Source organism: Amblyraja radiata, chromosome 37 (assembly GCF_010909765.2).
Source record: "Amblyraja radiata isolate CabotCenter1 chromosome 37, sAmbRad1.1.pri, whole genome shotgun sequence".
Lineage (NCBI taxonomy): Eukaryota > Metazoa > Chordata > Chondrichthyes > Rajiformes > Rajidae > Amblyraja > Amblyraja radiata.
The window spans coordinates 6,703,401-6,726,553 of record NC_045992.1 but is presented as its reverse complement, the minus strand read 5'-3'; the positions used below and the strand labels follow the sequence as shown (position 1 = coordinate 6,726,553).

Below are 23,153 nucleotides of genomic sequence, written 5' to 3'. Positions count from 1 at the left end.
CACTTCTTGGTTTTTTATGGATAAAGTTTGCGGAAACGTTGAGCGAATTACGTTCTACCTTGGCAGGAAGTGTAGAGGAGAGAGCATTGAAAGATCACATGCGAACTCTCAGCTATAGCGCCATCTATCAGCATTTGAAAGGCAAACTCTGCCTGAGGATAGACGCAGGGCACAGTCAGCATCTGCATTGATTGCAGGAAAGAGTTTCCATAGAAAGTGTCCACAATGAGACCTAAAGAGAGAGAAATAAAATGATAATTACCTCCACAACAAGAACGTTTCATAGACCAGCATTAATATTTCAAAACCTTCCAAGGTGGCTCAGAGGATGTCTCAGAGCATCATTATCAAATTAAAGTTGGCACCTAGTCACTTGGGGAGCGAACACGGCAGTTAGTTGTCCTTTGACAGTCTATGAGGTTGAAGGAGCAGGTTAATGGAGGACTGAGAGGTGGAGGCAGGAACAAGAGTAGTCAGAGAATTACAGAGCTTTGAGTCTTGGCATTGAAGGCAGAGCTGACAAAGGGAATCATCACAGTCAGAATTGGAGGTTTACAGGGACCTGGTAGGATTGTAGGGGTGATCCTACCAAAAGTGCAGCATTGCTTAACTGGGAATTAGTGTATTCATCAATCTCAGAGGCTGCAGTTGAGTTTTAGATCATATTCAGAGAGCCATGCTGCATGGAAACACATCCACACCAACAGCAGGCTATCTTTATTAATCTGTACAAATTACTTCGTCAAGTCACTTTTATTTATATAGCACATTTAAAAAACAACTCTCGTTGGCCAAAGTGCTTTATATTGGTGGAGATACTAGCGTTATACAACAGTGGTTCATAGATTAAATACAAACATCACTACATACATTTAGCCCTCGATCAGAGGACGTCAAGAAAGGCTTGGGAGTAGAGATGAGTTTTAAGTCAAATAACCAGATCAAACACATGTATTTCATAAATCCATGTTCGGCCATCAAGTATTCACGGCCATTTTATCATGGCTGATCTATCATTCCCTCTCAAGCCCATTCTCATGCCTTCTCCCCAAAACCCATAACCATATTTGATATGGTTTTGTGTAAGCCCAGGGTGACTCCTCCGCTCACCTTGTGTACATCGAATCCTCAGCATCCCCTCATGGCCGAAGGAACGGGTCAGGTAGCTCTGGAATTCTTGGTAGAGTTTTTCCACCAGGGCAGAACTGTGGATGTGGTGGAATGCTGGATAATAATACATAGAGCCACACGTGTACCTGGAAAGACAAGCTGGAAAAAGGAAAAATAACTGTGTGGCATGGGCATTTGTAAGGTTGTTTAATAACTTAAAGGAAAAAAACGTGGTCAGAAAGTTAACAACCTTCCGACAGCCCTTCCCCCTAAATTAACTCTCCTCCCACATCCGTCTCCACGAGGATTCTCACAAGCATTCATTTCAATGGACGTACAAAATGTTCTGCAGCAAGAGGCGGTCGGGCCGAGGATGGTCCACAACACCTAGAATATAAGAGGGACCTGCAATAGGGGGTGGGGCGAGAATGAAGAGGGACCATCACGACTCTAAAGCGTACTTTTGTAACTTTGTTGGCACCAGAAACCTGGCAACTCTTTGAGTACTTTGTGCATTGTATGCAAAAGCAAATGATTTCACTGTACATAGGTGACAATAAAGTTTCATTGAATCATTGAACAGAACAGCTGACCCATCAGAGAGACACAAAATGCTGGAGTAACTCAGCGAGACAGGCAGCAGCATCCCTGGAGAGCAGGAATGAGTGACCTTTTGGGATGAGACCCCTCATCAGACTGAAGAGTCCAGCATTTTATGTCTATTTTCGGGTTAAACCAGCATCTGCAGTTCCTTCCAACACTGCTGATCTATCAGTACAGAAATGATGAGCCGAAGGGCCTCATTCTCTGTAGTTACTCTCCATACAATACAATGACGGGCACCCAAAAAAGGGACCACATCACCCCGATTCTGGCCTCCCTCCACTGGCTCCCAGTGCGGTTCAGAATCAATTTCAAGCTCCTCCTTTATGTATACAAAGCCCTTAAGGGGCTTGCCCGAACCTACATCCAAAATCTGCTAATCCACCATTCTACCTCCAATTGCCTCAGGTCGGCCGACTTGGGGAGGCTGACTATCCCGTGGTCCAGGTATAAGCCCAGGGGCGACCACGCTTTTGCGGTTGCAGCACCTAGACTGTGGAACAACATCCCTCTTCTCATCAGGACTGCCCCCTCCATCGACTCCTTTAAATCTAGACTTAAAACCTATTTCTACTCACAAGCCTTTCTTGAGGTCTTCTGAAGGAGTGCTGTATGTATGTGTTTATGTATGTATTGTTAGATCTATGTACCACTGTATGTAGCATGCTAGTACTTGCACTGATGTAAAGCACTTTGGTCAATGAGAGTTGTTTTTAAATGTGCTATAGAAATAATGTTGACTTGACATGACTCTCTATCAAGCCTGCAGCATAGATTAATTATCAGCTAAATCTTTCTTCCCTCCCTGACAGCTCCAACAATTGCCCCAACCAACTTCACAGGTATAGTTGGCTCTTCGTCATAGAATCCCACTCATCAAACTCTACTGTTCTTCATCTCTAACTGCTTCTGAAGGACCAAAACTGTTTTCTTCAACTCATTCTTTGATCTCCTGATTGACTCATCTACAACTAATCCGTGGGGACCATTTGCTGCCTAAATGCCTGGGAATGTTGACTATGTTTAATCATGCTCCATAAATGCAAACTCCCATGATGAAACTCCCCACAGTCAGCAAGAGTCTGTAATGCTGATCTAGAAGCAGCAAAAGAAACATTGATAGTTCCTGTCAGAAAAGAATGAACAAGCTCGTTCTCTCAAAGAGGCCTTTACAATTAATGAAAAGTTTCGAACGGACAAATAATTCCACGTGGGTTGGGGAGGGGAGAGTAAAAGTAGAGACATCTCAAAGTAAGTACCGGGGAAAAAAAATGATTGAGAAGGAATTAGAAGGATATCATAAATTGGGTTCAATTGAAAAGGGTTTGAGGTTTCATCACGTTGTGTAGCAAATACACCAGAAATTGGTCAGACACCTTAGGGCGGCATGGTGACGCAGTTGTAGAGTTGCTGCCTTACAGCGCTTGCAGCGTCAGAGACCCGGGTTCAATCCCGACTGCAGGTGCTGTCTGTACGGAGTTTGTACGTTCTCCCCGTGACCGCGTAGGTTTTCTCCGAGTTCTTCCGTTTCCTCCCACACTCCAAAGACGTACAGGTTTGTAGGTTAATTGGCTTGGAATAAGTGTAAATTGTCCTTAGCATGTGTAGGATAGTGTTAATGTGCGGGGATCGCTGGTTGGTGCGGACTCGGTGGGCCGAAGGGCCTGGTTCCATGCTGTATCTGTAAACTAAACTCAACTAAACCTATGCTCTAAATTCTATGTATGCATATGTAACCTTTTGCTCTTTCTTCGTAATGTATCATCAATCATTCCTGCAAACTACTCGATGAACATCCGCTCACCTTATGTACATCGAATCTTCAGCATCCCCTCATGGCTGAAGGCGAGGGTCAGGTAACTCTGTGTAGGGCAGGCAATACACATGGATATCACCTCCCTACAATGTACGAGGTTAGCGTAAGATGCTATGCTACACTAGGAGGGGGAGAAAAGGGGGGAGTTTAAGGTTAGTTACCTAATATTGGAGAATGATATTGGTATCTTACATCGGTAGTGCTTTAATGTTGGGGCAATGGACTGCTAAGTCCAAATGGCCTTTACTGAAGAACGAAAAGATAAACAACATTCCCTACACTGGTACAGAACAGGAGAACAACCAGCCATTGTATCTATTCCAGTACTGTTTAGTTATTACAGGTTGTTGTTATCTGATTTTGATGCCTGAAAGGGGAGATGCAGGCTTAGTAGGAAGCTAGAATAGAGAACCCGATGTATACTTGAAGCCCGAAATGAGAAGGGTGACATGGAGTGGCACTGTTTTGATTATTCCTCAAAATAACCAGAGCAGGTAGGAAAGGCCTCATTAGTTGTTAAATTTGTAAGCCTAGAATTTCATCTTTGCTACTGAACGACCAAATTGTAGTACATGCATTCAAAGACTGCCTCAAGGTGTCTCTTTCTTAACATCAATCTCAATACTTGGGAGTAGCTTGCTCTGGACCACCCAACTTGGCCAAACAAGATCACCACAGGAGCGCGTGCAGCTGAGAAGAAGCGCACGGCAGAAGCTAAGAGGAAACGCGCCGCGCGCAGGGCTCGAACCACTTCAACTTCTACTGCAGCGCCCACCCAACTGTGTCCTGTATGCGGGCAAGCCTTCCGAGCCCAGATCAGTCTCACCAGTCACCTCCAGACCCACAACCAAAAACACTGGTCATGGTCTTCTTCGACTACGAAGGACAAACAACAAAACAAGTCTATGCATATTGTACTTAACAACATTAACATGCTATGTTTAGCATATAAGACACTCTGTCCCTATTACTGTATATCCCAGGACACTGACTGGCTTTGCCATTGTCTAAACACTCACCTATAGATGCAAGGTCCGTATACTGCTGGCTCAGCAAGAATAGGTCCACCCCTGTCTGCTGTCCACAAAACTCAAGTGCAAGCACTTTGTAGAAATTTATAGCTGACCCCAAGTGCTTGGCTCCCTTGTGGAGAGGGAGGAAGGAAGAAACATTCATTCAATTCAAGTATTTAAATTTAAATTCATATATTCTAAATGTAGATCCTCCTGCATGTCTTTGTGTACAAGTTCATACTGTGAAAGATTGGAAGGCGATGCACTTGCATCCCAGGAGCAACAAAGTTGATAAGTCCATTGCCTCATGAAAATATCTCTGTTAACACTCGACTTATGCGAATTACTGTACGACAGTAATTTACAGAACCAAGAAAAAAACAAACACGTACTGGTTCATTCCGAGAAGGTTAGAATTGTAAAGCAAAGAGATTAAGTTAAAATTGCACGGGACATTAGTTTGAACCCAGACAATTACCATTTCTTGTGGAAAATGGTTACATAAAACAACCAGGAAGTAGTGGAGTAACTCAGCAGGTCAGGCAGCATCTCTGGAGAATGGTCTGAAGAAGTGTCCCGACCCGAAACGTCCCTATCCATGTTCTCCAGAGACGCTGCCTGACCCGCTGAGTTACTTCAGCACGTTGTGACTTTTTAGTTTAGTTTAGTTTAGAGATACAGACCCATCAGCCCACCCGCCCAGCGATCCCCGAACATTTTAAATTACAATTAAAACACAAAGTACTAATGCTATAACTCCAGGATAAGCGTTCAACTAAGAAAACCAAGCCCCAAACCAAAGTATGATCTAACTAAATACACCAATTTACAATAAATGACTCCATATGTGGTAAAAAACCCCAGCTACCTACATATTCATTCTCTTAAAAAAAAAACTAATCGTGTAGATGCAAGTATATCATTGGGGTTATCAAGTGGGCACCTCCCTTCATTGGTGTTTCATTGAGTTAGGCCCATGACACCTCAGGAAGGCTCAGCAGTTGGCTATGGTGTCCCTTAGAGGTAACCAAAGGAAAAGCCAGATAAGAGGAGAAAGGAATATACTGCTAGAGAAACTGGTTACCCTTATCAGGCAACTGAACCATCCTCACCAACAGGAGGGCGGTCCTGACCTACCATTTACCTCATGGGGACATTCAGAATATCTTTAATTGGTCTTTACTTCACTATATCTTGCAATTTTACATACAGTGTATGTGACAAATATTGCATATTGATTATTGTCTAAATGTTATTCTTGTATCTATGCACTATGGACAGCCTGATTTTAATCATCATTTTGCTGACTGGATAGCACACAACAAAAAAGCTTTTCTTTGTGCCTCGGTACATGTGACAATAATAAACTAAACTAAAGTAAAATGGAGCATAAACCAGTGAATCCTATGCTGAGATTTCTTTGTGATTCCAGCTAACTTGTGAGATGGTAATTCGCTGATCAGTGAGACTGCCCACTAAGGTAACGGTTCGTAGGAGAAACGTCAGCCTACCAGAGTACAGTCGCCAGGATCCTCCCGTAATTGCAAGGACCCACAGCCGGTGTTGGGTAACTGGGTCAAAAAGGCAGACACTCGCCCACCACAACACGTCAGGACTTTTTGAGCGAGCTGCAGGGCTGGCCCAAAGGCACATGCTTTCTTCTGAGTGTCTCTGAACATACCTGGCAGTTCTTCCAGTAAGGAAATGATGAGCTGTGACACAGGAAGTGTTACATTAGTGGGAACATTAGAACAGTCACACACAACTATTCATCATCGGCTGCCACTCGAAACTGTCCTCTCATGGAGGACGCCTGTGCGTGACTTTGTTTAACGTGGGAAGACTGGTGCACAGACAGCCACCACACGGTCCTTGACAGATCTGGGTCAGAATCCAGTGGCATGGAATCCAAGACAACCGGAGATCCTTTTCTGCTGCAGCCTTCATCCGCCTTCCCAGCCGTTGTGACGCCCCACTAAGGTCAGCCATCATCCTCCGCTTGTTCCACCGTTGAGGTCTTGGTTGGATTGCTCTTTGACAGAGAACTCCCCCTCGATCTTACCGCCATGGGTGGCCCTACCAGGAGCATAGCTCCAGACGCCATCGCTCTCAGGATCTCAGGACCACACAACCTTCTCCCCCACGACAAGGTGACAATCCACGGAGAAGAACGATGTAGATTCATGCTTTCAGCTGCAGCTTTCATTTGATGAGGTAAACCAGTAAACTTGAGAGGGGAGACCATTGTAGTTGGGAAGGCTGTTGCTAAGGGATACTTATCAAATTAAATCTGTCAGCTGAATTGAAGTACTGTTCAGGAATTTTAAAAATGAGGCTCAAAACTGGTGTGAATTGTGGGCCTAGGGTGGGTCTGCAGGAGAATCACAACAGTGGCATACAATACAAAATGATACGATAGAACTATTTCTCCCAGGAGGGAAATTGATCTGCCAACAGTCAATAAACACAAGATAAATGAAACATGAAATTAAAGTGATGAGTGGAAAGTGTTGGGGATGTGCAAAGATTTGGGGAGGGAAGTGAGGTTAGTCAGTCTACCCCACGACAGAAGGGGGAGGAGTTGTACAGTTTGATAGCCACAGGGAAGAAGGATCTCGTGTGGTGTTCTGTACTGCAGAACAGTGGAACCAGTCTGTTACTGAAGGTGCTCCTCAGGTTGACCAGTGCGTCAAAATGGATGCTTGGTTGTCATCTTCCAAAATGTTATGGAATGGTCATTAACAGTGGAGCAGACTCGAAGGCCAAATGGGCGACCGACCTGTTCTTGTTTCTGTATTTTCAATTATTCCAGCAAGTAGCAATTTGGTAACAGATGTCATTTGACTCCTCTGGTGCATTAAGGGCCTGTCCCACTTGGCCGTCATTTGCGCGTAATTTACGCAACATCATTTACGCGTCACAACGCACGACGCGCACATGGTGCTCATTACGCATGTGTGGTGCGTAATGACATTGGCAGTGACGCGCGGCTGCGCGCGACGTCGCAGGATTTTGTGATGTGCAAAATCTTCGTCCTCCATCTACGTGACGTGCAAATGACAGCCAAGCGGGACAGGCCCTTTAGACCTGCTATTATTCTCCGTACTCGCCTAAACTTCTGATTCCATCAGGTAAGAAATTTTAAAACAACGTGAGATCATGCAAGAACTTTCTAGTGTGTGAGGCATAGGTGGTCAACAGTCAAGATTTGATGGCATAAGTCAATGAAGGACGAAGTGATTAAGTATTATGGAAAGATGGTATAGAACAGACTTATTTTCTTGCATGGAGTGTAAACACAATGAGCTGGATGGGCTGAAGAGCCTGATTCTGTGTGAACATAACTACAATATACAATTGTAATTTGGTAATAAGATACATTGCATGATCTTATGAGGATAAGGATTGTCATACCTGTCTACTTTGGTGGAGATTCACCAACATCTCATTTTCATTTGGGACAAAGATATCTAAAAGAAGAAAACTGCATGTGATAACTGTGAAGACCACAACAGAGATTGGTTAAAGTCAGTTGATTCAATGTTCTAGACACAAAGTGATGGAGTAACTCAGCAGGTCAGGCAGTATCCCTGGAGAAGAAAGGGTGACGTTTCGGATCGGGACCCTTCAAGTCCTACATGAAGTGTCCTCTACAGTAAGACAGTAGAATCTGAAGAAGGGTCTCGACCCAAAATGTCACCCATCATTTTTCTCCAGAGATGCTGCCTGACCCGCTGAGATACTCCAGCACTTTGTGTCTATCTTCAGTATACACCAGCATCTGCAGTTCCTTTCTACAGATTCAATGATCTAGCCTTGTCTGAGTAGTCCAAACCACAACTTTCTTTTAACAGTAGAAGAACATCCCATTATTTTTCCAGAGGAATTATCAAAATAAAATGGGAACTGAATCGGAGGATATGTTGGGATAGGGGTTTTTATTTGTTTAAAATGGGGATCAAAGAGGACTGTGAGAAATCCAGATTTAAGATTTAATCTGGATTTACTGAAGATTTACTGAATTTAAGAAATTAATTTAACACAAGACCCACATGGCATTTAAAAGGGAGCTGGATATTTGCAGAGCGCTAGGGAGAAAACAGGGGAATGAAGATAGACACAAAATGCTGGAGTAACTCAGCAGCATCTCTGGAGAAAAAGAATAGGTAACATTTCGGGTCGAGACACTTTTTCAGACTCGCAGGGGAATTAGATCATTTGACAGCTCTTTGACAAGTACAAATGACAAGTAAAAATGACAGGTAGACAAAAATGCTGGAAAAACTCAGTGGGTGAGGTAGCATCCATGGAGCGAAGGAATAGGCGATGTTTCGGGTCGAGACCATTCTTCAGACTGATGTGGGGGTGGGGGGGGGGGGGGGGGGGGGGGGGGAAGAAGAAAGGAAGAGGCGGAGAGTGGGCTGTGGGAGAGTAAAAATGGCATGTACAAAGGGCCAAAATGCTGCATCCTTCTGCTTCTAATCCTAACAAGTCGTATTGCAAGAGTGTTGCTTTCTCATGCCCAGACAATTTAGGTATGGAATGGCCAGCAACAAAGTCTAAGAATCCCTGAACATTAACAGTGGTACCATTGGGATTTAACACCTCCACAGTGTTGAGAATTAATAGGCTTCAGAGAACGGGTCCAACCACAGGATCTTCCAAGGCCAAAAGATGTGCATCTAATCATCACCCAGTCACGGGGACGTACGGCACTTCCTACCCCTTTAGTTGATATCCATCAATAAATGCATCTGGAGTGGTCATTTGGCTTGTTTTGTGTGTCAGTAATGATGGCATGTGTCTTTAAATTTTAGACCGCCCGTTATATTGTAGGTGGGATTTATGGGCGTGTTTGGGGCTAAGGTTTCTTGCGCAGAAGCTTAGTTGTTAGTTTAGTTTCGGACCAGCATGGAGAAGGTTTACCCTTTGACTATGCGAAGTGTAAAGGAGACACGAGGAGTTTTCTAATGATTAAAGCGATAAGCTGGAGTTCGATGAGGATTATAGTAACGAGTCGGAAGAAGTTTGGATGTACCTTATTGTTTTTCATCAACAATAAAGAATTTATTCATCAAAAGACTGTGTTTTTGAAGACTGATCTGTGAAGAAGCTCTGAAGGTCTCTGACGGTGAGCTTGCATGTGTATAAAGACATTCCCCTTAACCATTTAGCGGCTAGAGGGAGTAATCTCTTGAACAATATTAGAATCAGCCGCTATAGCACCTAGCTCAAGAAACATTGGGTAAACTAATCCCAGCCCACCCGATCAACATTGACCTACCATCAGTATCAGCCATGACCATCATGCGGGGCCGAAACAGACTGTTGTGCAATTGGAAGACATTTACCGTGCTGGAGAATGTAATGAATCCAATGCGGGTCTGTGAATCACCAGGTAACCTAGGCAACAAGAGACAGCAAATAAGGTTGGAAGTAGGTTTGAACATTTGTAGAGCAATTGTACTTGTTTTCCTGTTACACCATTGGAGCAACGTTACAGGGGAGAGATCCAGATGGAGGAAAGGTCTCATCAACCCATAACATCCCCATACTTTCAGATGATCATTCATCCCCCCCTGTTGTGAAGTCTTTCCCACCTACTGAATTTCCATTTCCATTTTGAATTCCATTCAATATTTTTCGGTTTCACTTGCTCCGTATTTTATCCATAAGTTGCCAGCTATTTTAACCTGATGTATCAGCTACCAGGGAGTCGATTCCATGGTTCTGCGTGTCAGTAGTTGGTGCACAAGGTAAAGCACTTGTGCATGACAGGCTGGTTGTCCCAGCCAGATCATTACAAGAGCAGGACAGAGATTGAATATCCCACAGAAAGAGACTCACTTCCTGGCATTCCAAAGCTTTTCCATTATATACAAGGATGGCCATGGTGGCGCAGTGGTAGAGTTGCTGCCTTACAGAGCTTGCAGCGGCAGAGACCCGGGTTTGATCCCGACTACAGGTACTGTCTGTACTTTCTCCCCAAGACCGTGTGGGTTTTCTCCAAGATCGTCGGTTTCCTCCCACATTCCAAACACGTACAGGTATGTAGGTTAATTGGCTTGGTATAAATGTAAATTGTCCCTAGTGTGTGTAGGATAGTGTTAATGTGCGGGGATCGCTGGTCGGCGCGGACTCGGTGGGCCGAAGGGTCTGTTTCCGCACTGTATCTCTAAACTAAACTATGCACGTTAGGAGTGGGAGGAATACTCTCCACTTGTCCGAATGAGTGCAGGTCCTCCAACACTCAGAAGCTGGAGCAGCATCCCAAGGCAGCTCAGTCCACTTGTCCATCCAACTCCTTAAACATTCAACCCCTCCCTCTGTGCACAGTGGCTGCAGTGTGTACTATTTACAAGATGCACTGCAGCTTCCAGACCCAGTTCCTATAGGGGGAGAAGGGCAGAAAAACTATTGAAAACGCCATCTCCTGGTGATTTCATTTTTAACCCCTGACTCCTCAAACACTGCTCAATGTCATGCCTTAGAAATGTATCACTGCTCCTTCAGTGCCAGCTATATAACTCCTGGAACTACTGTACCTGTTCAACAATACTATGGAAGTACCTTCACCAGAAGGACTGCAATAGTTCAAGGTGGTCACTGCTCTCCCAGGGGAACTATTGGGTGGGCGATAAATACCAGTGAAGCCCACATTAATTTACTAATTAATAGTTAATAAAAAATGGTCAAGAATGAATACAATCCTGAGCACATGATCTAGCCACCTCCTCCTGCATGGTGGAATGCACTCTTGTCTGGGATGTTCCCTGTTGACATTGACCAAGGTCTCATTGACCCATCTGAATGGTTCTGGTAGATAATAAAGGGCCCAAGGCTGCAGTTGAGGGATATCTCCGATGTCCTGGTGAAGATGCTTCATCAGCAAGAATAGTGACTGCTTTTAGACACAAGTTTGCACAAAGCACAATCCCAGAACTAACAAAGAAATCCTGTCGTTTCCAGCTGATGCTAGTTTTATGGGAATGTCGGCCAGAAACTTTCTGAAGAGAGATCTGACATTATACATCAACAAACGTCAATGATGATATTTAGTTTAGTTGAGAGATATAGGGTGGAAACAGGCCCTTCGGCCCAACCACATTAGTACTATCCTACAACGGGGACATTTTTTCACATTTACACCAAGCCAATTAATCTACATGCATGTACATCTTTGGAGTGTGGGAGAAAACCTACGCTGTTTACATCAGCTTAAAATAAATCTAATGAGAGCCATTGTGAGCCTCACCTGTCTATGTTCTGCAGCAGGATTTTGCAGACAATTCCCAGGTAACCAGTTTCCAAGGCACAGTCACTAACATCAAACACAAACAGGTATGTTACAGGCCGAAGCTGCCCAGCCTGAATAAGGACAGAGATAACAGCAAGCAATTAGTGAAGCCAAGCTCTTGCCAGCAGGGGAGATGTACAAAGTACGTCACAGTGAGCGGTGGATGTCAGATGGGGAGAGAGGATGATGCCGACTCGTGTTACAGGGGAATTTGTTCACCTCAGCTGTCCATTTGCAGAAGGGTGCAGAGTGCAAGAAGTGACTGTTCACCAAGTGGAGGTGACATGATGCGTGCAACTAGTATCTGATCCCAGCACCCCGTCCGCAATAACCTACCTGAACTCCCGGTGGCTCAGCACTTCAACTCCCCCTCCCATTCCCAATCCGACCTCTCTGTCCTGGGTCTCCTCCATTGCCAGAGTGAGCAACAGCGGAAATTGGAGGAACAGCACCTCATATTCAGTCTAGGGACCTTGCGTCCGTATGGCATTAACATTGAATTCTCCCAATTTTGCTAGCCCTTGCTGTCTCCTCCCCTTCCTTAACTCTCTAGCTGTCTCCTCCCACCCTCCCATCCGCCCGCCCTCGGGCTCCTCCTCCCCTTTTCCTTCTTTCTCCCACCCCCCATCAGTCTGAAGAAGGGTTTTGGCCCGAAACGTCGCCTATTTCCTTCGCTCCATAGATGCTGCTGCACCCGCTGAGTTTCCCCAGCAATTTTGTGTACCTTCGATATTCCAGCATCTGCAGTTCCCTTTTGAACACCCCTGTCAGCCTGACTGGGTTATAGAGAGGGATTGATCTAGTGCTGAGAGCCCCTCATCATCCACCAGTGATACCTGCAGCAGATGTGTTGTACAATGTGCCTGTGTGGTCCTAATTTGTTCTGACCGTTTCCTACCTCTGATCCCCCCACCCCTCTACTTTCAGGCTGAAGAAGGGTTCCAGTCCCAAACGTCACCCGTCCTTTTTCTCCAGAGATGCTGCCAGACCCGCTGAGTTATTCTAGTACTTTGTGTCTATCTTCAGTATAAACCGACACCTGTAGTTCCTTCTTACACATGAAGTGTCCTCTGCAGTGACACAAAGCAATTATTCTGCACTGTGAGATGGAGAAGTCCTAATACGGGCTTACAGAACGAGTATCTTGTACACTTGTATTCCACACAACAAACAGAGCTGGTGTGTCTTGTTTGACTGCCTGACCGCGGGAGAAAAAGCGATAAGAGATAAGACTAAGGAAGAGATAAGACTATTTTTACCTTCCATCACAGTGAAGAGGTGCCTGGAGGAGACTCACTGTGATGGATGTTTCTGTTAAATTGTGTTTCATTGTGTGTTTTGTTGCTTTCTCACTGTTATGACTGCATGGCAATGAAATTTCATGCAAACTTTTTTTTGAATGACAAATAAAGAAATTCAATTCAATTCAATTCTGTGGTGCTTTGAAGAAATGAGAGGAAAAAAATGTTAAAAGCTATATCTGGTGCAGGTTCCTTCGCAACATGGAAAGTATACATAAAACAGGTGTTGTGTATAATATGAAGGGAATTAGCAATAAAATGAGTATGTTGGTATATCGGTACTCTGTATAGTGTAAGCGGCTATGGTTAGTTGAGATAATTTGTGCAGTGAAAGTGTATTTTCAGTAATGTTGTACTGGGGATTTGTACAGTGAAAGACTATACATCCAGGAAGTTTTGTGTGAAATTAGTCAGTGTGGACTTGTTCCCTGTGGAGTGATGGGATTTGTACCTGATATTCCATTGGCACCAGAAACTCCACCGCTGCATGCTGTAGTTCAGGCCGATTGTATGGGTTTGAGGGACTGCCAGTCATGGAGTCAAAGAGGAAATTCCCAGGAACTGGAAGGAGAGAGAACATGGGTCATGAACTCTTTACATGTTAGACTTTTGAGATACAGCGTGGAAACAGGCCCTTTGGCCAATGGGTCCCTGACAACCTGCGATCACCCCGTACACTAACACGATCCTACACACCAGGGACAATTTACAGAAGCCAATTAACCTACAAACCTGTACGTCTATGGAGTGTGGGAGGAAACCGGAGCACCCGGAGGAAACCCACATGGTCACAGGAAAAACGTGCAAACTCCGTACAGGCAGCACCAGTAGTCAGGATGGAATCCGGATCTGTGGTGCTGTAAGGTGGCAACACTACCGCTGAGCCACTGTGCTGCTCCAAATTAGACTCTAATTAATCCAGACTCTCTTGTCAAAATTTTTCTGCCACTGTCCCAGTCCCTGCCAACCTTGTGAATGACCAGCTATGCAGACTACAGGTTTTACAATCTTCACACATGACAATAAATGTCTCTGCAACTATCCCCTCTCCTCACCTCCAGGTTTCCACTCTTCCTGCATACTCTCACTGCCTTCCACTGCGTGCCCAGCAGCACAAGTGTTCCTGGCATCATTTCATGCATCTGCTTCAGGCCGTCCATCACGCTCCACCTTTCCCGTCCTGCAGAGACCCCCCCATAAACCAACGCTTCTGCTGCGCTAGACACATTCTCTGATCCTGACAGGGTTTGTGACGGTAACATAGACAGCTGAAGACAGGAAGCCAAACGCTGGTTTTAATCTTCAGGATATTTATAAGCGATCACAGAACTCTAGCTTCTAATTCCCATCGGTAACTAGAGCCCCACTCCGGGATGGCCCCACTCCGGGATGGCCCTGGGACACGTGCAAGTTGGGGTACTCATGCATCACTTAAAAGAGACCCACACCACCCTGACCACGCACTCACATATATAAGAAAGTCAAGAGTGTTTTATTGTCATCCGTCCCAGATAGAACAATGAAATTCTTACCTGCAGCAGCACAACAGAATATGTAAACGTAGTACATTGTAAACAATATCATAAACGAGAGAAAAATGAAAAGTTCAGTGTGTGTATAGATACACATATTCACAAATACACACATATATATATATATACAGTGCGCTATGTTTACAATTTCTGTTGTGCTGCTCAAATAAGAATTCCATTGTTCTATCTGGGACACATGACAATAAAACACTGGGCTGTTCAATACATTTGTTTATCAATCTTTTCACTACCAAACGATATCAGCCTTGATCACATTGAATGGCGGTGCTGGCTCGAAGGGCCGAATGGCCTACTCCTGCACCTATTGTCTATTGTCTATTAAGTAATGAATATTTTCTCAAGTCTATACACTGTGATGATGTAGGAAACCGTATCTGGTTTGCATAAACGAAGCTTCCACAAAAAGCTATGAGGTGTTTTTTCAGTGACTTTTTAAGTTGAGGAAATAATATTGGCCTGGACATGGGTAGAACTATTGTTTTTCCAAACAATACGTTGGGATCGTTTGTGTCCAACTGTGAGGGTTAGTGGGACCTTAGTTTCCATCTTATTTGAAAGATAGTTGCAGTACTCCCTCTTCGCTGGAAGTCCAAGCCTAGATTCCCCGAATGCTCCAATTCATGTCTCTTCAGCTCACAAGTCAAAGTAATAACCCTTTTGTTATACTTAACCGACTAAAATAAAGCTGTATGAACTGTAATTTGTTCTTTAACATATATGTTGGTTCCCAAAACCACAAGACGGGAACAGGTTATTTAAACTAACTGAAAACTGTGAAGGTCCAGTCTCACTTGGGCATCATTTGGGCATTACGCAGATGGCGCACAAAGATCCAAGTTGCCTGGATTAAAGGCTATTAGCTATAAGGAGGCTGGACAGAATCAGATTGTTTTCTCAGTAGCGTCGGAGGTAGAGGGGATGCCTGTTAGAAGTATCTAAAATTACAAGAGGCTTAGGGTAGACATCAGAACCTTTTGCCCAAAATGGAAATGTTCATTATTCTGTATTTTGGACACAATCTACACTTGGATTTGGACACTGAGTAGGCCCAGAGCAACTCTAGACACAAGAGCTCGTACCTTCATTGAGGGAGAAACAACTGTTGCACTTCCAGTGCCTCTGATCAGTGAAGGTGACGAATGGGTTGATGTAGGTCTGACATGATGGACATCGAGGAGGTACATCAGGAATCAGCAATGGGGGCTCCTAGAAAACCAGCAAAGAAGAATGACAGCACAAGGTTGTTTCAGTAATTCCCTACCATAGAGAGCCGAGGAGTCATTAACTATTGAAGATACTCCGGTATTGAAGATACTCCGGTGGACTCCGGTTATCAAGAGTTATGGGAATCAGACATTATGCCAATGGGCACGATCCACTCATGGAAGCGTCAATCCCCGTTGGTGATAATTGGCATTCTGATAACATTCTGTTTCTTGGTTAAACAGAAAATGTTCAATATTATGCGAAATAATTTGTTGTCTGGTAATCATAAAGCATCACATTTGATTCAAAACTTATAATGATGGTTGAGATTCCATCAGGGACAAGTTATTTTTCAGGCTGAAGTTGCAGGGAGATTCTTAGAGCTTAGAAAAGTGTACTTTTGCTGTGCAAGACTCTGATCTAACTGAAAGATATTGTGGAAGCAAAAATAAATGCAAAACACTTGTAGCAGTAGCAACTGTTGTACTGCAAGATAACAAGCTCTGACACATGAAGCAGTTTGTGGCTGCTGTGAAAAATCACTGCTTGTGCCTTATTCTGGCCTTATTCAGGTCTGTTCCTCCATTTTGTTAGGTCACAGAAGATGTGCACCTCAAGCCCAATTCTCTTCCCAAACAAAAACCTATCTCAGACTTGCCTGGGTCACATAAAATGATAAAAATGCATGTAATCCAAGGGAATCTTCATCTCACCCAATTCTACTTACCCTGGAATCCTTAAACGGTCGGCAAATAAGCCCCAGAGGAAGTTTCACCTGTTTCAGCAGGGCCTGGCTCTGTGGGATGTTCACCAGCGTACACTGAATGGCACTAGAAAGACAAGAACAAAATGATTATAGCAGCAGTTCCTTTTAACCCCCCCCCCCCCCTCTAGGTTCAATGTGGACAGAGAGCAGTTACATTCTGCAGATAATAACAGCAACTTTCATTTAAAGAGCTCTTTTAACTTAGCAGAAGCATCTCAATGCATGTATTAAATAAAAAACGGAACCATACAATCAGAGATAGCCAAATGCTGGGCAAATGGGTGGATTTTGAGGAGCATCTTAAAGAAGACGAGGTAAAGAGGTGAGAGGATTAAAGAAGGAAATTCCATGCATAAGACTTTGGCAGCCAGTGATCCAGTGATGCAACAATTAGGGAGGCACGGTGGCACAGCGGTAGATTCACTGCCCTACAGCACCAGAGACCCGGATTCAATCCTGGTTCGATCCTGGCTACGGGTACTAGTCTGTATAATTTGTTCGTTCTCCCCGTGACCTGCGTGGGTTTTCTCCGGGATCTCCGGTTTCCTCCCACACTCCAAAGACGTACAGATGTGTAGGTTAATTGGCTTGGTATAATTGTAAATTGTCCCCAGTGTGTGTGTGGGATAGTGTAAGTATGCGGGGCGGTCTCGGTGGTCCGAAGTGCCTGTTTCCGCGCTGTATCTCTAAACTAAACTACAATTATAGTTTAGTTCTGAGAGCAGTAAAGGAAGGCCACGCTCTTCATGCAAAGGGACAGCAAACTGTCCTTTCAAAATACAGGTAGGTGTAGAGGCAGGTGGAGGTATGCAAGGGGTTCTGGGTTCCTAAGAAATCTTGTGTTATAGAAAACCACGTTATATAAACAAATATGTTAATGGGGAAAGAAGGTTAGGGGATTTCAGACTCACGATTACAAAGTTATTTTTCCCGTGGGATTTTCAAAACTTTTCAATAGCAATAAGCTTATTTACATTGCTGCAAGCTAAAAATACGAGCGGCTTCATGTTACATTGCTTGATGGAGCATCGTTGCACAGGTGTCAACAGAAGAGATTGCTTGACAATTTTAGTAATCACCCGAGGTTAAAGTAGCAGCTGTGTATTTAAGAGACAATGGTGTCTGATTACTGAAGAGAATTTACATGGAAACAAATTTTCTCTGTCTATACTGTTTAATTCAAAGCCACCTTTTTCTTGCTTGTCAATTTCCAAAGTAATTTTTAAGTGATTCTCTAGATTCCAATCAAAATGATGTCCTAACCATTTTGGCCCGCATTACAGATATAGTGTTCCCTAATTCATCACTCACATTATTTCCAATTTATGTTATAGAAATTTGCTTTACCACGGGTGTCAGGGGTTATGGGGAGAAGGCAGGTGAATGTGGTTAGGAGGGAGAGATAGATCAGCCATGATTGAATGGCGGAGTAGGCTTGATGGGCCGAATTCTGCTCCTATCACTTATGACCTTATGAACTGTATGTAGACATAAAAAAGACACTAAGTATTTGTGTCCCCCAAAGTCATTAAGTATTTTTTTAAAGAAAAAGGGGGCTAATGCAGTGTCAAAACCTCAAGAAAAGAACTTCCACTGTCAAGTGAATGTGTTATCCTGAGTGTGAAAGTTTGTTCAAAAAGGCGACTATCTTTCCACAGACGTTTCTGCCTGTGCAAATAGTATGCGTTTCTTACTCAGAGCTGCAGTTCAGCTTCTGCAAGCTAGGGGTCAGGTTTGGCTCAGGCGCTGAGGCTGGTTCTGCTTGTGGGACATCCTGTTGCTCCAGCAGGTTGATTGGCCGCACCTCGGCTTGCTGCCCATTCCCGTTAGCCGTTGTCCCCATCAGCTGCTCCATGGGGAGTGTATCCTGCTGGGATTAACAAAGTCATGTTATAGAACGCAATAAGAAGAAACATGTAGAAAGGAACTGCTGATGCTGGTTTACACCAAAGACACAAAACTCAGCAGGACAGGCAGCATCTGTGGAGAAAAGGACTAGGTGATGTTTCGGGGCGAGACCTTTCTTTAGACTGGGAGTCAGGGGACAGGGAAACCAGAGGTGTGAAAAGGTTCAGAACAAATCAGAGCCGGCACCAATGACCAAGGAAAGGTGGAGCCCACAATGGTCCATGGAGTGGTCTATCACCTCTTGTCTGTGGAGGGGATATATGGATGCAAACAGTGGAACAGGCAAGATGACTAGGGTGGGGGAGGGATGGGGAGAGAGAGGTAATGCAGAGATTACTTGAAATTAGAGAAACCTCTGGGTAGTAAACTGAACTTGTAGTCTACAATAAGAAGAAAAATGGGAATCATTTGCTTTTAATCATTAACATAGAAACATAGAAAATAAGTGCAGGAGGAGGCCATTCGGCCCTTCGAGCCAGCACCGCCATTCATTGCGATCATGGCTTGGTATGAATGTAAAATTGTCCATAGTGTGTTGGATAGTGTTAAAGTGAGGGGATCGCTGGCCGGTACAGACTCTGTGGGCCAAAGGGCCTGTTTCTGCGTTGTATTTCTAAACTAAACTAAGCTAAACTAAACTACTATCTATCTCATTGGTGACCCTCAGACTATCCTTGATCGGACTTTGCTGGCTTTACCTTGCACCAAACTCTGTACAAGTTTTTAGAGAGTATGAACGGGAGAGAGGTCTGACCATGAAGCTCTCCCAACGTGCCACATTCAATCTCAACTAAGGCAGCAGTTCGGGCCCTACAATTATTCATAAATAGCTTGGAGAAGATAAGAAAAACAACCGTTCAGAGTTGATTACCACTAAAAGATGAGCTAAGTTGAGACTGCCTCTGTCATCATCACACTGATTGGATGGAGAGGGAAGTGGAGGGGCCCATCTAAAAAGAATATTGTTTGACCCCTCTGGCACATCAGTGGTTTTAGGTGGGAGGAAAGGAAGATCGTAATAGAGATATGTTTCTTTGATGCTCGGCATCACGCCCACACCATCATCAATGCACAATGCTGAACTGTGCCCTGGCAGGTTCAATGCAGATGAATTAATGAAAGGCCATCAGCCGGAAATGTCACTAGATGGTGTCAGACCGACTGAGCATTTCTTGTTTTCTATTATTATTTCAGATTTCCCCCACCCACTGTTTTATTTGCAGCACTGGAATGGTGGCGCAGCAGGTAACACTGCTGCTCACAGCTCCAGGCACCAGGTTTAAGCCCGACCTCAGGTGCTATCTGTGTAGAGTTTGCATGTTCTCCCATGGCTACTGGATGCTCAGTTCCCATCCACATCCCAAAGAAAGGCTGGTAGCTTATTTGACTCCAGAAAGAGATGCCTTTAATGTGGGAATCAAAGGGAAGTAAAGAGGGGGGGGGGGGGGGGGGGGGGGGGGGGGCGGGGGGGGGGGGGGGGGGGCGGAACTGATGTTATTGTTCTATTGAGCCAGCAAAGACTAGATGGGCTAAATGGCCACCTCCTCCATTACAGTGTTAGTTTATTTTGTTTGTGTACCACCCACAGAGTGAACTTCAGCAACTCATCAAGGTCCCTTCTCCAGTATCTCTTCTCAGTACAACCCTCTCTACTTTAGAGATACAGCGTGGAAATAGGCCCTTTAGCCCACCGGGTCCACGCCGACCAGCAATCACCCCGTACACTAGGACTATCCTACACACTAGGAACAATTTACAATTTTACCAAATCCAATTAACCTACAAATCTTTGAAGTGTGGGAGGAAACCGGAGCACCCGGAGAAAACCCACTTAGTCACAGGGAGAACACACAAACTCCGCACTGACAGCACCCGTAGTCAGGATTGATCCAGGGTCTCTGGCACTGTAAGGCAGCAACTATACTGCTGTGTCACCACCCTGTACTTCTCTGGGGCAGATCTGAGGGATATTTGGACATGATGTACCTGAGTTGCTGAAGTGCCCAAACCCGTTGTCCAGAGTGACTTGTTCTGCACACTTTGTCCTGGGTGGGTGTGTGACTGGAATCCAATGGCCCCATTAGAATGCTGAGCTGAAAGGAAAACACAAGCAGGTTCAGCCCTCTCCCTGTGTGACATGGAACGCGTGCCCTGAACAATTAGTCAGCCCAGTCTAACCCACACGCACACACACACGTTACACTGAATCAAGAACAAGGTGAGAATTTGCAGCGAATTCCAAAACATTATCAAGTTTGGTGAAATATGCAAAAAGCAATTGATTGATTTTACAACGCTTGTGTTGTTAATTAAATGCCAGTGAACATGGCCATGACTCAGGAGTTAGCATCTGTACAAGAATGAAATAAAGCAGAAACAGGTACATGGATAGGCAAGGTTTAGGGGGAAGATAGACACAAAATGCAGGAGTAACTCAGCGGGACAGGCAGCATCTTTGGAGAGAAGGAATGGGTGATGTATTGGGTCGAGACCCTTCTTCAGACTGAAGATCAGTCTTTAAACCAGCATCTTTGACTTAAACCAGCATCTGCAGTTCTTTCCTACACAAGGTTTAGAGGGATATGGGCCAAAACGCAGGGAGGTAAGACTAGTATAGATGGGCCATCATGATCAGAATGGATTAGTTGGGCCGAAAGCCCGTTGAATTATATCAATGACGCTAAAACAAGAACTGAGGCTCAGAAAAGTTGGAGCCAGGGGAAGTCCGGCAGAGAGACGGTGTCGCAGCGGTTAAGTTGCTGCCTCACAGCGCCAGAGACCCAGGTTCGATCCTGACTATGGGTGCTGTCTGTATGGAGTTTGTACGTTCTCCCCGTGACCACGTGAGTTTTCTCCGGATTCTCCGGTTTCCTCCCACATCCCAAAGACGTGCAGGTTTGTTGGTTAATTGGCTTTGGTAAAATTGTAATTTGTCCCAAATGTGTGGGCAGAACTAGTTTATGAGTGATCATTGGTCGGCACGGACCCGGGGAAGCGAAGGGCCTGTTTCCAGCTCTGTATCTCTAAACTAAAAAGTTGGAGAGCAGAAAGCCGCCAGAGTGGGAGTAAGGAAGTGTCCAGGAGCAACCAGCTTGTCTGGAGGAAGGAGGCTATCTGGGAATAAGCTGATTGCCAGGAAATAGGTAGCCCTTCCCGGAGCAAGCAGAGAACGGCCTGACTGAAAACTGAGACTGGGAAAGACTGACTATGGAGAGTCTGGCATTATGGTGAGAGCTGCCAGTCTGGGACTGACTGGGCAATTGAACAGGAATTAGCTGGTGTCTATAAAATCCTAGGTGTGTAGCAAAGCTCTCTGCAAGCCAAAGAATTATTCTTTAAGTCTACTTTATTTCCAATGTGCAAAAAAAGTGATTGACGAACTACATTTGAGATGAATGCACAAAAAAACACGAGTAAAAGTCTGGGATTCTGAACAATTTATGGAGAAGTTAAAGGGAGATCTGCTAGAAGTTTATAAAATTAAGCGAAGCATAGATCAGGTGGACAGTCAGAACGTTTTACCCAGGGTGGAAATTTCAAACAGTAGAGAACAGAGTTTTAAGGTGAGAGGGGCCAAGTTTAAAGGAGGTGTATGGGGCAGGTTATTTTTTAGTGTCAAGTGCCTGAAACACGCAGCCAAGGGTGGTGGTGGAAGCAGAAATGATAGTGGTGTTTAAGAGGACTTTAGATAAGCACGTGATTATTCAGGGAATGGAGGAATATGTATCACGTGCAAGCAGAGGAGATTTGTTTAACTTAGCGTCATTATCGGCACAGACATTGTGGGCCCTGGGGCCGTGGGGCCTGTTCCTTGTGCTGTGCTGCTTTCCATGTTCATTGTAACCTACATCTCAATAGATGTAGGTCACAATTTAACATGTCCTCCAAAAGGCGGCACAGCACCCACTGCCACACCCAAGCATCCATCCCGCACCCCCTTCTCCCATCTCAGCACTGCTTTGAAGCACAAACCAAGGAGCCACGTTTTTAAAGTCATGTCTTTAGAATGGCTTTTTAACTTGCTCCCATCCAACTAACTGATCCACTGGTGGTGAATTATTTTGGAAGATGTCACAGCAGTTTTGCAAACAACCACGTGAACGAATTAGATCTTGCAAACATGAAGGGAACGACTCATTTGTTTTGGTGGTTTTGGTTGTGGGACAGATGTCGCCCTGTTAAGGGGTCTCTTCTGCAAACGGCACAATTGGATCATTTTATGACCATCTGAACAGATTGGAAGAGGCATATCTTCAGAAATACAAGCCTCCCTGAACACGCTCCGGGTTCCATCACAGAGCCCAGCCCAGGTTTGGTTCAGTTGATAACATACTTGCTACTGAGTCAGAAACTAAAGTCCAAACAGCCAAATCAAACTTAACAAAGACCAACTTGTGTGGGGTGGAACATAAGATAGAGATAGAGACAGTGAGAAATGAATGGACGCTCATAGATATGTAAAAGTCAATTGACTTGTGCAATAGACTCATGCAAGATATCTTGATGCTTCCGATATCTATTAAAAACAAGTGATAATATTAAAAGTAGACAAAAATGCTGGAGAAACTCAGCGGGTGCAG

At 44.5% G+C, this 23,153-nt stretch overlaps 1 protein-coding gene across 6 annotated transcripts in view; it reads right to left on the bottom strand.

The window, feature by feature from the left end:
• The window catches only part of LOC116966579 (protein transport protein Sec24B-like), a 51,294-nt gene that overhangs the window by 14,812 nt on the left and 13,329 nt on the right, over window positions 1-23,153 (bottom strand). For 3 of the 6 annotated variants that reach the window (XM_033012972.1, XM_033012971.1, XM_033012976.1), the window contains 12 exons: window positions 20,560-20,666; window positions 18,360-18,535; window positions 16,627-16,729; window positions 15,773-15,899; window positions 13,592-13,701; window positions 11,798-11,910; window positions 9,827-9,945; window positions 7,957-8,012; window positions 6,054-6,254; window positions 4,549-4,672; window positions 1,111-1,269; window positions 56-232 (listed from right to left, as the gene is read on the bottom strand). In XM_033012972.1, coding sequence (XP_032868863.1) covers window positions 56-232; window positions 1,111-1,269; window positions 4,549-4,672; window positions 6,054-6,254; window positions 7,957-8,012; window positions 9,827-9,945; window positions 11,798-11,910; window positions 13,592-13,701; window positions 15,773-15,899; window positions 16,627-16,729; window positions 18,360-18,535; window positions 20,560-20,666 — 1,572 coding nt within the window. The remainder of the gene's footprint in view (window positions 1-55; window positions 233-1,110; window positions 1,270-4,548; window positions 4,673-6,053; window positions 6,255-7,956; window positions 8,013-9,826; window positions 9,946-11,797; window positions 11,911-13,591; window positions 13,702-15,772; window positions 15,900-16,626; window positions 16,730-18,359; window positions 18,536-20,559; window positions 20,667-23,153) is intronic. The other 3 variants (XM_033012974.1, XM_033012977.1, XM_033012973.1) reach the window with 2 other exon arrangements.